The 12180-nt window shown below is 39.6% G+C and overlaps 1 protein-coding gene across 8 annotated transcripts in view; it reads left to right on the top strand.

The window, feature by feature from the left end:
* The window catches only part of LOC134541880 (structural maintenance of chromosomes protein 6), a 65122-nt gene that overhangs the window by 12054 nt on the left and 40888 nt on the right, over positions 1-12180 (top strand). For 4 of the 8 annotated variants that reach the window (XM_063385590.1, XM_063385589.1, XM_063385588.1 and 1 more), the window contains exon 1: positions 6217-6694. The exons of the other annotated variants lie outside the window; for them this stretch is intronic. In XM_063385590.1, coding sequence (XP_063241660.1) covers positions 6304-6694 — 391 coding nt within the window. In that variant the 5' untranslated portion in view covers positions 6217-6303. Of the gene's footprint in view, positions 1-6216; positions 6695-12180 lie in introns of those variants that run through there. 8 annotated transcript variants of the gene reach the window in all.

Genomic DNA, 12180 nt, shown 5'->3' with positions numbered 1-12180 from the left:
TGAACGATAGGCCTGGTTCTGGCCATCCTCGTTTTGAAACATCACCCCAGGATCGTTATCTTCAAGTGTCTGCACGCAGATGACAACATCAACTGCCAGGGCTCTTAGGAATGACCTCTCCAGATCAACAGGGGTTCGTATCGCAGACCAAACACTGCATGAAGTTGGTCTTCTGTCCAGAGGTCAATGAGAGGCGTTGCACTGAACCAACGGAATCAAGCTTTTTGAAGGAAGTGGGCTCTTACTCATCAACACTGGACCATTGCAGAATAGGGTAATTTCATGTTTACAGATGAGACCAGGATTGGTTTGAGACTTGAGACTTGATATATAAGAACGTGGAGAACCTCTGAAAAACGTTAGCAATCCAGGCATGTTCAGGAAGTCCATCCATAAGCTGATGGAAGTGTTATATTCTGGGCAGGAATGATGCTGGGATGGTGGACCCCTCTTACTACCATTCAGGGTGCAGTGAATGACCCCTGATACATTCAAGAGGTGCTACAACCATTTGGGTAGCATTTCCGAACTACATTCGGAGATCATTTCATCCTAGCAGATGACATGGGACAGTTTTGCAGTATCTCTAAAGTCATGACATCACTCGGATGGATTGGCCTGCACAGTTCTCAGACATGAATGAGTATGCATGGGACTTGCTAAAAGTGGAAATTTTAGACCGTCCAAACCCACCAGACAATTTTCAGGAACTTACTGAAGCTGCAATAGAGGAGTGGGACAGTTTACCTCAAGACAAACTTGATGACCTCATTTTAAGCATGCATCAGGGTGGAAGAACTCACCCGTATACTGGGTTGCCACACCTATTACTGTGCGATGAGAGATATTCAAAGTGTTGTTATCTGGACATAATTTTAGAACATGCCTTTTTTTCTTTTTTTTTTCTTGTTCTGTACATATTGTTCAAAATATTTAGTTAGGAATAAGGAAGGGAAATATGCTTATTTTGTTAAATATTTATTGTAAAACTACCAAATGGTTGACTCTAAGAATCCATGTTAAACCAAACTTTTGTTGAGCAGCGTAATATTTTAACTGGTGCACTTTTTGGAATTCCAAGGCTGAATTTCATTATTTATTTTTTGAGACTTGGAGAAATTGCATTGCTGAGATAGCTACAATGTCAATGTTTGCCCATATTACTTATCGTCATTGAAAATGTTTTTTTTTTTTTAAATGAGCACTGAAGTCATTTAGATTAAAAGAGGAGTTGGTAATTTTTATGATAATATTATTCATATCCAGTATTTTACTTAGATTTATTTATTGTATAATGAAACTTAACCTTATTTAACCCCCTAAGCAGTTGAATTTCGAAAGATGGAAAAAAAAACACTCTATGTAAATTATTTTCTATGTAATTATTCTCTGTTTATTACCTTCCTTTTTAGCAGGGTTGGCTGATTTTAACCACGGTTTAAACCATGGTTTAAAACAAGTGGTTAAAAAAAAAAATTACAAAATGTATTTTGAAATAGAATAGCTTAATAAATTTTAATGAAAGGTCTAATTCCACTCTAATAACAACAATAGTTAGCTCATTAATGTTTTTTGTGATACAGGAACAAATAATTATATACTAATCAAGATCTTATCATTTAAATATCTGAATAAGTTGTAAATTTTACCCAGGTAAATACTCATATACAAATTAATTAGCAAATTGTAGTCAAAAGTGTAAAAAAAGAGGAAATAAATAAATACATTATTTTTAAAAATATACTATTTTTTTTAAAATCCCTGACAATGGTATAGATTCCTTTTCTGTGGAAACACCCATTCTATGGAGAATTCTCTTCCTGTGGGGAAATCCTTTCTGTGATTAAGTTCGTCAGATGTGCAGATTTTCCGGACTTCAGTTCTTTGATGTTAATAACTTTTCTGGTTCAATACAAGTGGCAGAAAGTAGGATGTTGTGTGGCTTTCATTTAATTTTTAAACCAAATAACTAATGCGATAAAAAACCTGTTTTTTTTTAACCCTGCTTTTTAGTGACATATGTGATATGAATTTTTCATAATACAATTGAACCTACGCTATTTTTTCCATCTTAGGAGTGAAATATTGAAAAAGTGTTATAAAGGAATTGGTAGTTTTTGTACGTTTATTTTTCATACCCAATATCTTACCTTCTGCTTCATTAGCTTTGGATATATGTTTCATATTATAAAAAAAATTATCCTGTTTCACTTCCTTAGAAGTGAATTTTCCAAATATATATACGTATACTGTAGTACCTCGATTATTCGTGACCCGATTAACCAGTTTCTCAATTAAAAATAAACATTTGGGGGGGAGAGGGTTGGAACCAAGCCTGCAAAGTGTAATTCATTAGGAAAGGGACAAGAAAGGTGTAAAACTAAAAACTACGTTTTAAAGTAGAAACAAACGAACAAAGAAATGGACTAGAATTGCCCGTGAGATGAAATACTAGACTGGGTTAAGCTGGATTACAAGTACGGAACAACTGTCCTTCCTTCCTAGAATCGCTTCCTGTCCTTCATGTCAGTAATACTTGTACATTTGTTTTGTATAAATTACTTACAAAATTTTGCTGTATTGTATAACCTAAATACATTTGCATTCCATGAGCCATGATTTTCGCTTATCCATGCCAACCTTCTCCCCATTACCTTGGTTAATCAAGGTTTTACTATATATAACCAACATATTCATTCAGTATTTTGGCTATCCAGTTATCATCAAAATCATTGAGTTAGTAATAATGTCATTGAGGAACAACCATTTAATTTAAACATCCACATTTTCACATTTACAATGTTACTTTGTAGGGTTTCCAGTAATAACTGCAAATTTTCTAATGTGACAGGATAGGTTTATGGAAGTAATGACTTTATTATATGCAGCCATTAGCTTATTACAGATGATATAAATTATGCTGGAATGTTATAGCCCTTTAGTATTAGTCCTCGAGAAAGGATATTCGTAAAATGTTAAATATGTATTCTAGGAAAATATTTTTGCTTGTTAATTAAGTATATTTCAAAGAAAGATTACATATTCCAGTTGTGGCTACTAACACCCCCCCCCCCCCCCCCTTTTTTTTTTCTTTTTTCATTTCATGGTCCCTAGACCCTTAAACCATTGTCACTTCAAACGTTTATGTATTTTTATGCCTATATCACTTTTTGTACACATGATAACTGCTGTAATTTTGTACAAATTACTTCCAGGCTGATACATAAAACATATAGCTGAAAAATCTCGGCTAAGTTCTTTAATCTGCGTAATTGGACCAGCCAGTGGTCACAGTGTGGTTTTTGTTTGAAATTGATCTTGTTAAAAGTGTCTGAATTGGGCCACTACATATTAAAAAAAATACATTTCATGATTTAACATGGCATTAGAAATAACTTGATGTAGTAGCCACCTTTTTGGTAAAATTGAAATTTGTAAGTTGAGATGCCTTCTTCTGTGATGGCTTATTTCACAGAAATTTAATATTACCCAATTGAAAATGAATAATATGGGTCAAGTCTTGTTTATGATACCAGATTCCTATTGGTTGGAAATAAAGTAGGGGAAATGTATGATGTCATGGTCGTTGGCCATTGATAACCAATTGAATGTTGGTATGAAGGATATGTATGTAATATTGGCAATAGCGAAAACTTAAATAGCGCTGAGAAAAAAAAACACGAATATAGACGTGAGTTTTGGAGCGATAATAGTGGTTGTGGTATGAGGAGTAAATTAATAAGAAGCATTGGATATATTAATAAAGTGGATAAATAGGTACATAATAAGTATTAAGTAGATATTGTAAAATTTATTTGATATATGTGTTAATGAAAGTATTAGTCACGAGAGAAGAGCAAGTTGGTTATTTATATTGAATTAATATAATGGTACAGTGAAGTGAAAGAATGTGTGGTTGTGTTATTAGTAAACAAGAAAGTGAAGGTTTGTGTTTCATGATATAGAATAAATTAAAAGGAAGAATAGCAAATTATTTTTGGCATAAATTTAATATATACAAGAGGAATATTGAGAGTAAATGATTATTGCCATAAAGGAAAGAAAGTTAAGTGGTTATTTAGTGGCATTTAATTTTTTGTGATTTGATGTGTAGGGTGAGAGGTGTGTTGTGTGTGTTTTATTTGTGATGTTAGGAGAAATGGTATCTTTGATTAGGTGAGTTATTAGATAATGTAAAAACAGTTCGTTTTCCTATATGTTAGTTTTTCTGTCGTTAAAATGATAAAAACAAAGGGAAAAGTTTGGTGAGGGTAGGCAGCTAATAAAATTTTTTTGAGTACTTTGTTTTGGTATATTATAGATGATGGGTATCGTAAAGTAGACTAAATTTTACTAGGTATAGTTTGTTTTGGGATACTGATATTTCATTTGTATTATATCTTCTCGCAATTGTGAAGTAGAATATAGTCCCACCCGGTCTAGTCTATTTTGTGATACTGGTAACTTATTTGATTTTTTGAAATTAAAGTGTTTTGAAATAATTTATAGGTATCATGAAGTAGAATACAGTCCCACCCGGTTTAGTCTAATTTGCGTTACCGGTATTTTATTCTTCATAATTTACCCTTTTCGAGCAGCTTTTATTTATTTTGTAATAAATAGGGCAGGTTGTTATATTTCACGATACCACCTTAAGTTGTAACATCAACATACATCATTGTGTTGATAATGAAATATCGGTATCACAATAGACTAACTACTACCAATAATTATGACCAAAAAAAATCAAGTCAAGCCACTCCAGTGTGTCGTGATCAGCGTATAAGCCTTCTAACTCATAGTTGGTGGGTTTGATTCTCATTTAAAGCATGGAAGTATTGAGGGCTATTAGTTGGTTAAGAGACCATCCCCCAAGACGCACAGTATAAAATATATTAAAAGTTATTGTAAACTTTCTAAATATCATATAAAACTTTTTTTGGAGACTGTATTTGATATGACCGACCTTATTTAAAGGGATGGCCAAAATTATGTCTTAAAAAAATTATTACTCCCATAGTAGACACAATATTGAGCCTATTTTAATTTCACCAACCCTTATTGCAAGGGGACAAATAAATTAGTTTGGTGCTTAGCTTACGGGAGTTTTCACTAGTGGTACGGCACAGAACCTACCTTCCTGCGCCGGACCGATGTCGAGCTCATAGTCATGTCGTTCTTACGGAAAATTTGGTGGAAATGCTTGGTGCATTGAATACAAAACATTCAGAAATTTTGGGTGCATAGAATATGCAAAAATGTCCGATTGATTCTTTTGTGCATAAATAATGTTCCAGAATTATTTAGAATGTCCCAGAAGTTTCCGGGATGCCCCCAAAGAGTAATGAAATTGCAAATCCACATGAGCCTATAGGCCGAGCCGAAACTAATTCTATAGAATCGGAGTGCGGACGATGTTTCCCGTGGACTGAATCTGTACAAGGACAGGCCACTGCAAGGTTTCGTTAAGACCGAGGCTGCACCAGGACTGGCGTTGGGACTTTATTTTAAAAGCGAGCACGGGACGGGTGGTGAAATTATTGTAAGGGAAAACAGTAGTTGGGCGTAATATGGAGGTTGTAATTTTTAATGTTTCCTCGGAAGGACAGCATGCTAAGGTTGGGAAGGAGCAGTAAATGTTTAGTGCTCTACCTTCCCCCTTCCCTCTCTGAGTCGTAATTTATTCTACCTCCTATTGACGTCACTAAGCGAAGGGAGGGAGGAATGAATGAAGGAGTTAGGTCAGAGGACACGTTTCTGTTCGTAAGCTACAAATCTTTTTATTGTGTCCGGCTTTGGTTGCTTGGGGTGCCATGGCGTTCCAATGGGAGGGTTGATGGGGGGAAACCTCATCAAATATCTTACAATAAAAAACTGGAATAAAATAAATAATCTACATCAGTCGGCATCTGTACTTTGAAGGGGAGGGGGGAATTGAACTGTGTAAATTTATCACGGCTAAGTGTAAAAAGTGCTCTAGTTTTATAACCGCTTATAATTTACAAACGATTTAAGTGTGTAACTTTGGCATGGAATTACGCGAAAGCCAATTTTTTTTTTGGATCGACATTTGTCATTTAGCAATTGTTGGCGCCAGCAGCTGCGAAATAGTTGAATACAACGTGTTCGGACGGAGGACGAAGGAAGGGGAGAAGTGCGCGAGGCGGGCGGCGCTGCCCGGCGGCGGGCGCGCGAAGCTGGCGGGTCGATGCGGGCCGGGTCGATGCGGACGCCGGCGGCAGCTCGCGCGCGGCCGTGTCGGCGGCCAGGGCCCGCGCGGGGGGTCATGCGAGCGCGCGCGCCATGGACGTGAGCGTGCCTCTGCGCGCCGGCAAGAAGATGAAGAAGCGCAAGGAGCTGGACGCCCTGGCCACGGCGGCGTCGCGGCGGCCCCAGCAGCAGCCGGCGCCCTCGTCGCGCGACCAGCTGCTGTCCGAGTCGACGGACGAGCGCGAGGAGTACTGGGCGGCCAAGGTGCGCGGCGGCGGCGGCGGCGGCGGGGGCGGCAGCGGAGGCGGCGGAGGGCACCACCACCACCGCCGCCTGCTGCTGAGGCGGCGGGCGTGCGGCTCGCTGCTGCGCGCGTGCGCCGCCGTGCTGGTGTTCGCCTGCGTCGTCGCCACCACCACCGTCATGTGGCTGTTCATCGACGTGCGCGAGCAGGTGGCGGCCCTGCGCACGCAGCTCGACCAAGGTATCATGCCGCGAGCGTCACGTCTTATTGATCACGGCCTCTGCCTTCTTCTTTCTATAGTTGGGGGCAGGGTTCGAACTCGCAACCACGTCCATTTGCAACGCAACAACGCATCAGCCACTGCAGGACACGCAGACTGCGTTCTCGGTTTGCTGCCGGATCTGGCATTGTTCGAGGTCATTGTTTTATTGAATGACCTTTAAGTTTATGTGAGGCTTTCGAACCGTCGAGCGTGTACGACCTCAGATGGGCTCGGTGGTGTTAATCAGGGTGTCTACAGGATACGATAGTCACAGAATGAACAGAGTCACGTTGCTACGAGTCACGAAACTTTAATTTAAAGAAGGGGGTTTTTACAACTTCCATTTTTTTTTCTCATGCTGTTCTGCAGTTTATTATCGCACATTAAATATAAATATTTGGCGAATATCCACTTAAATCAAGTAGGAATTATCCCTGAAAACGTTTTAGCCCTCTAACATATAAATTGGCGCGTTCCTGCAAACACACACACACACACACACACACACACACACACACACCAAGACACACACACACACATAGTGTTAAATTTTGTTAATTTTATTTGAAAAATACCTTGTTATGTAAAAAGTTGTGAGAAAATTTTTACTAGTTGGTTCACCAGATACTTGTAGAAACCTTGTTAAAAAAAAAAAAAAAGCTTGCGTACAGGTTGTTCTGAAACTCATTTGAAATAGAAATTCACCCGAAATATTTCGGGAGGTGCTAAGTAGTGGAAATGGAGGTAGCGAAACTTTTTCAGTACCTTCGCTGTCACACGCGACGAGCTTTCAACCCTTCAGGGGCGTCTCCAGACCCGGGAAAGCCGGGAAACCTTCCAGGGCCTAGCAGAGCCCCGCGCCCAACAGGGCCTCGCGCATGCTCTTCTCATATACGGATGCACCTGTAAAGTAAAATGTTATTCTTTCAATTGTAGACTCCTATTCTTTACATTACGTAAACACTATTTATTAGGATTTTAACAACGCTAAATTCATCTTTATTGTTATTAATTTTTTACTTTAGCTTATAATTTTTTTTATCAAAACCATAGTTAGAATTTTAAGTTCGTGGTTGGCATAGAAACGTTGATTTAAAGATTTTATTTTCCAAATATTTCAGTGTTCCTTTTCTCTGTGGGATTTCATAACCACCAGACAGGGGAGGAGGCCTTTGGTGAAGCCAAGGTTCCAAATATTAGAGCCTGGAAAGTCTGGAGCCGTGGTTGCAGCCCAGTCGCTGTATGGTCGCGTGACTTCCGTGGCGCGCGTCATTGTGGCCGTCGGGAGAAGTCGCGTGTTGTTTGCTCTGCGTCCACCGAGTGGTGCATGCGTCACAGGCAGTGCGTCGTTTCTGCTGACACTTCAACCCTGGTTGTGCTTCCGAGGCAGTTACACACATTCTGTAGGCAGTTGAAGGGTGTCCGATGAAAGAAAGGGGGTGTCATTAAAATAAGGTTAAAAGGGTGAATAATGAATAACATCGTCGACTAAAACAGCCCATAATTGTAGTTTGCTGTAAATAGTTTTCAATACTTTGGCATAAACGCCTCTTATAAAATGACTAGCTGAAGTGCCCGCGGCGTTGCCAGGGCTTTAGGCAGGGGTAATGACTCCAGCTTTAGACGAAGTTCTCTTTTAAGTTTTCCCCTTGCTCCTGCTGCAGATTATCAAGAGTTGACACCACCCTTAGGCTTGTAGGCGTGACTTGTATGTATTCTTACTTTCATTTTAATAGCGAATCACCTCCGCAAATGTCGAGGGTGAGTTTACGAACAACCTGCATGGCTTACTCGAACATTTCGAGAACACGGAACAAATATATCACACGCGGTTCCAACACGATACGTTTGTGTCGTTTGCATAAGCCTGGGAGTCCTCGTATATCATGAATCAATATTCTCGTGGTGAGCCATAAGAAATATCCCTCTTATAACTCTCTGGAAATGACAATTGCGCCAGGCAGCCATTGCAAGACGCGTATAGCATTTTTTTTTAAAAATGGAAAGCAACGTATCCGATAGTGTTAAGAAAATTATGTAAAAAAATACACGCATTATATTTTGGTAATTTGGTAGCATACCAATCTCTTCGTTTTGTCATGCGGAGTTATACACAATAACAAACATGTAACCGCAATGCAAGATTCAACGAGAATTTGACCTTTGCGCGTTGTGTTTGACCACCAGGATGGACTCCACATTAATTTACATACTAATTAAAGAAACAGGGATCCGTTCATTGGCTCTTGTTAGACGTCATCCCCATCTGTGACGTGCGACCATTGGCTCGGAAGTCGTTCATGGCGTGTCAGATTACCGACGCGGTGGTCCGATCGAACAAGAAGAAACACACGAGTGTTTTAGAGGGCAAACCTGGTGTTAAAATTATACCGCGAAATGTCAAGAAACCAAATGATTCATTGCAGCCGCGAGAGAAGTTACGTGTGTTGGGAAGTGTCCACGTAATGACGGCTGTAACTTCTGTCCCCAAAACTAATAGCTGAAGTGCCACAATCAGGAGCGTAGCCAGGGGGGGGGGGGGTTCAAACCCCCCCCCCTTAGCACCAAATCTTTAATTAATTTCTTATTCATCATTCAAACAAATTTCATATTAAAATTAATAAAAATTTTACCATTACAATATTTAAATTTAAGTACCGAAAACTGCTAAAATAGCACTATTTTACACCTTAAAATCCAAATTTTCCCGGGAGAGGACCCCCGGACCCCCCGCTTTAATACGGGGGTGGGGGGCCATGCTTCTTAACACCCCCCATACACAAATCCTGGCTACGCCACTGGCCACAATGACTTTAAAGGAGACGGTAATGAGGCGGGGAAAAACTTTAAAAAATAAAAATTGAACGTAGTAATGATATGACGAAGAGATCGTCGATTGGCAAAGTGCGGTGCGACGATGACTTTAATCATTGAACGATGCTTTAATCCACGTCCTGCGTGAAGCAAGAGCGCTGTGCGCACTGACGGCGCGCGTTATCTGCGGACAGCCGTGCCTTATCTCGAGCACACTGTTCTACCCGGCCTTATCACCTGGCGCTGTTTTCCAACCCCCCGCCTTTAGCCCGACCCATCCTTGCACTGTGCATTTAAACGGGCATTTACTCTCTTTCCAATGCACGATCAATGCCATTAGCGCCGTCCTTGTTGCCAGGTACACGCCATAGAGCGCAAAAGTTTCAGACACGACTTTTAAATGCAATGAAAATCTATTTACTGTATTGGGAAAAATAGTTTTTTTAAAAGAATTGTGGAAATACTTTTTCCTGGTGTATTTTATCAAAAGCATCGTCTGATAATTATATATATTTTTTATTTCTAAGCACATATAATTGAACTCGCCACCTTGGTTTCACCCGCTTTTGCTAACATTTTGTTAATATCATTTACTTTTAAGAAGCCTGGCTCTTTTCAACATTCTACATACTTTTATGGAATGCCTCGTTATTAATAGTAACTGACTTGTACAAATAGTTTCTTCTTTGAAATAATAATTGGTGTTTAGCATTATTATTTTTTTTTCTGTCAGAATGATTGCAACTGTAATAATACTGTCAATAGACACTATTTCGTGGTCTTAGAAAAATCAAGAAATATTAAAACTAACAAAAAATAAAACTTCTTATGCTAAACGATATACAAAATAAGACTTTTGATGTTAAAAAGCCGGGAAGTATGAATGTGGCAACATGTTCGCCATTTACTTTGTACTGCAATCTAAGCGTGAAACAGGGTATAGCGAGTCTTTGCGCGATGCCCTGTATAATAAAGGCTTGCCACTGGCAGGGATTGGCAAGAGGAGAAGGGGAATGAGGGGTATATTTTCCGGGGCCCAGCTACCAGGTTTTGTTGCGAGATGATATTTAATGTAGGATTTTACCTTGATAGTAGAAGGAAATTATAACATGTCTATTGCTAATGTAATTCATTGGAAATCGTACAAGTTATGCAAAACGTGCAGGTCACATTTGCAGTTAAGGCCACGGTAACGTTTACAGTGTTATATATATATATATAAATAAATTGTACATCAAGTAACAGGGAGGTGGTCAGACAAAATTTTGCCCCCGGTTTCTTAGTTTTCTCTGGACGGCCCTCCAACGGTATGGGAAATATGCGGGATGTATCGTAACATGTTGGTCTAAATCGATTATGAAAGGAGCTTCGCCATGGAAATTAAAGCCGATCCAGCTTGACCCGCCATTTTGTGTTATTGAATTTTCTTGCCATTAATTTTTTTTTGTCTGGGACAATTCTTCAGATTTTCTACTTAACAGCATTGCATTTTGTGTTCTTTAGCAAATTTTGACGTCGAGATACATGCTTCTTCTCTGCTCTTCGTGTTTCAGGTATAACGAAACACCATATTTTGTTAAACATTTGTTCAGTTGCTTAGTTCCTACATGTCCACCATACATTTGTGAACACTTTGCAACGTCTGTATGTATGGCTGTCTCCTACAATCCAGTATGTCTCTTGACCTTGGTCTTTCAGCATGGCCACAAGAAATCACACATATTTCCTCGTTATATAAAAACAATTGGCATAGTAAACCCTACGTCCCTACTATTATACTATATATTATAATATAATATAATATTATATTATAAGTGCGAAAGTGTGTTTGTCTGTCTGACATTTCACGCAGCAAAGGAGCAACGGATCGACATGATTTTTTGCATATAGATAGTTTATGGGCTGGAGAGTGACATAGACGAACATATAATTATTAAATTCCATCCCTAAGGAAGTGAAAAAGGGGGAAATTCAATTTTATAATAGAAAATCATAGAATGTAGGTCATATACACACAAACAGTGAGCTTTTGTCATTTCTCTATATCCGCCACACGGTCATATAGTAAGGTCTGACAACTTCCTGTCCTCATTGGCGAAACCCACCCGCTTAGTGAAGCTCGCGGCTGCTAGCGAACTAAAGACGCAAATAACAGTTTAGTTTACAACTTCGTCAATAGATGGCGTTGCTTCGAATTTGTAACGCGCTATCCTCTGGTGCGTCCGTCACTTATTTCCTAGGGGTTACCTGCTTTTCCACAATATGAAGCTGAAGGTTGGTGTGCCGGTTTTTCTGATACATAGCCTCGATGCCCCGAGATTGTTCAATCAATGGGACTTAAAGTTTCACGTTTTACAAGTGTATGTCCTGAAACTCGGTAGTGATGTTCTACATATTGTGATGATGTTAAGCACGAGAACGCGAGGTACTTCAGCTAGTAGATTCTTAAAGTCCCAGTGATTGTACAATCTCGGTGCATCAAGGCTATGCATCAGCAGAACCGGCATGCCAATCTATAAATTGTAACTTATTAATTCGGTGCTGACTGGAAGGTAGGTATTTGTTGGCACGGCGCGCCCCACCGGCGTGCGGGTCGACCGCAACCGTCTAGAGCTTCCTTCGTCTCTCCCTGAGCCAGGAAGAGTTGTCG

This window comes from Bacillus rossius, assembly GCF_032445375.1.
Source record: "Bacillus rossius redtenbacheri isolate Brsri chromosome 4 unlocalized genomic scaffold, Brsri_v3 Brsri_v3_scf4_2, whole genome shotgun sequence".
Taxonomy (NCBI): domain Eukaryota; kingdom Metazoa; phylum Arthropoda; class Insecta; order Phasmatodea; family Bacillidae; genus Bacillus; species Bacillus rossius.
Note: the sequence above shows the minus strand (reverse complement) of the source record. Positions and strands in the feature narration are given on the sequence as shown.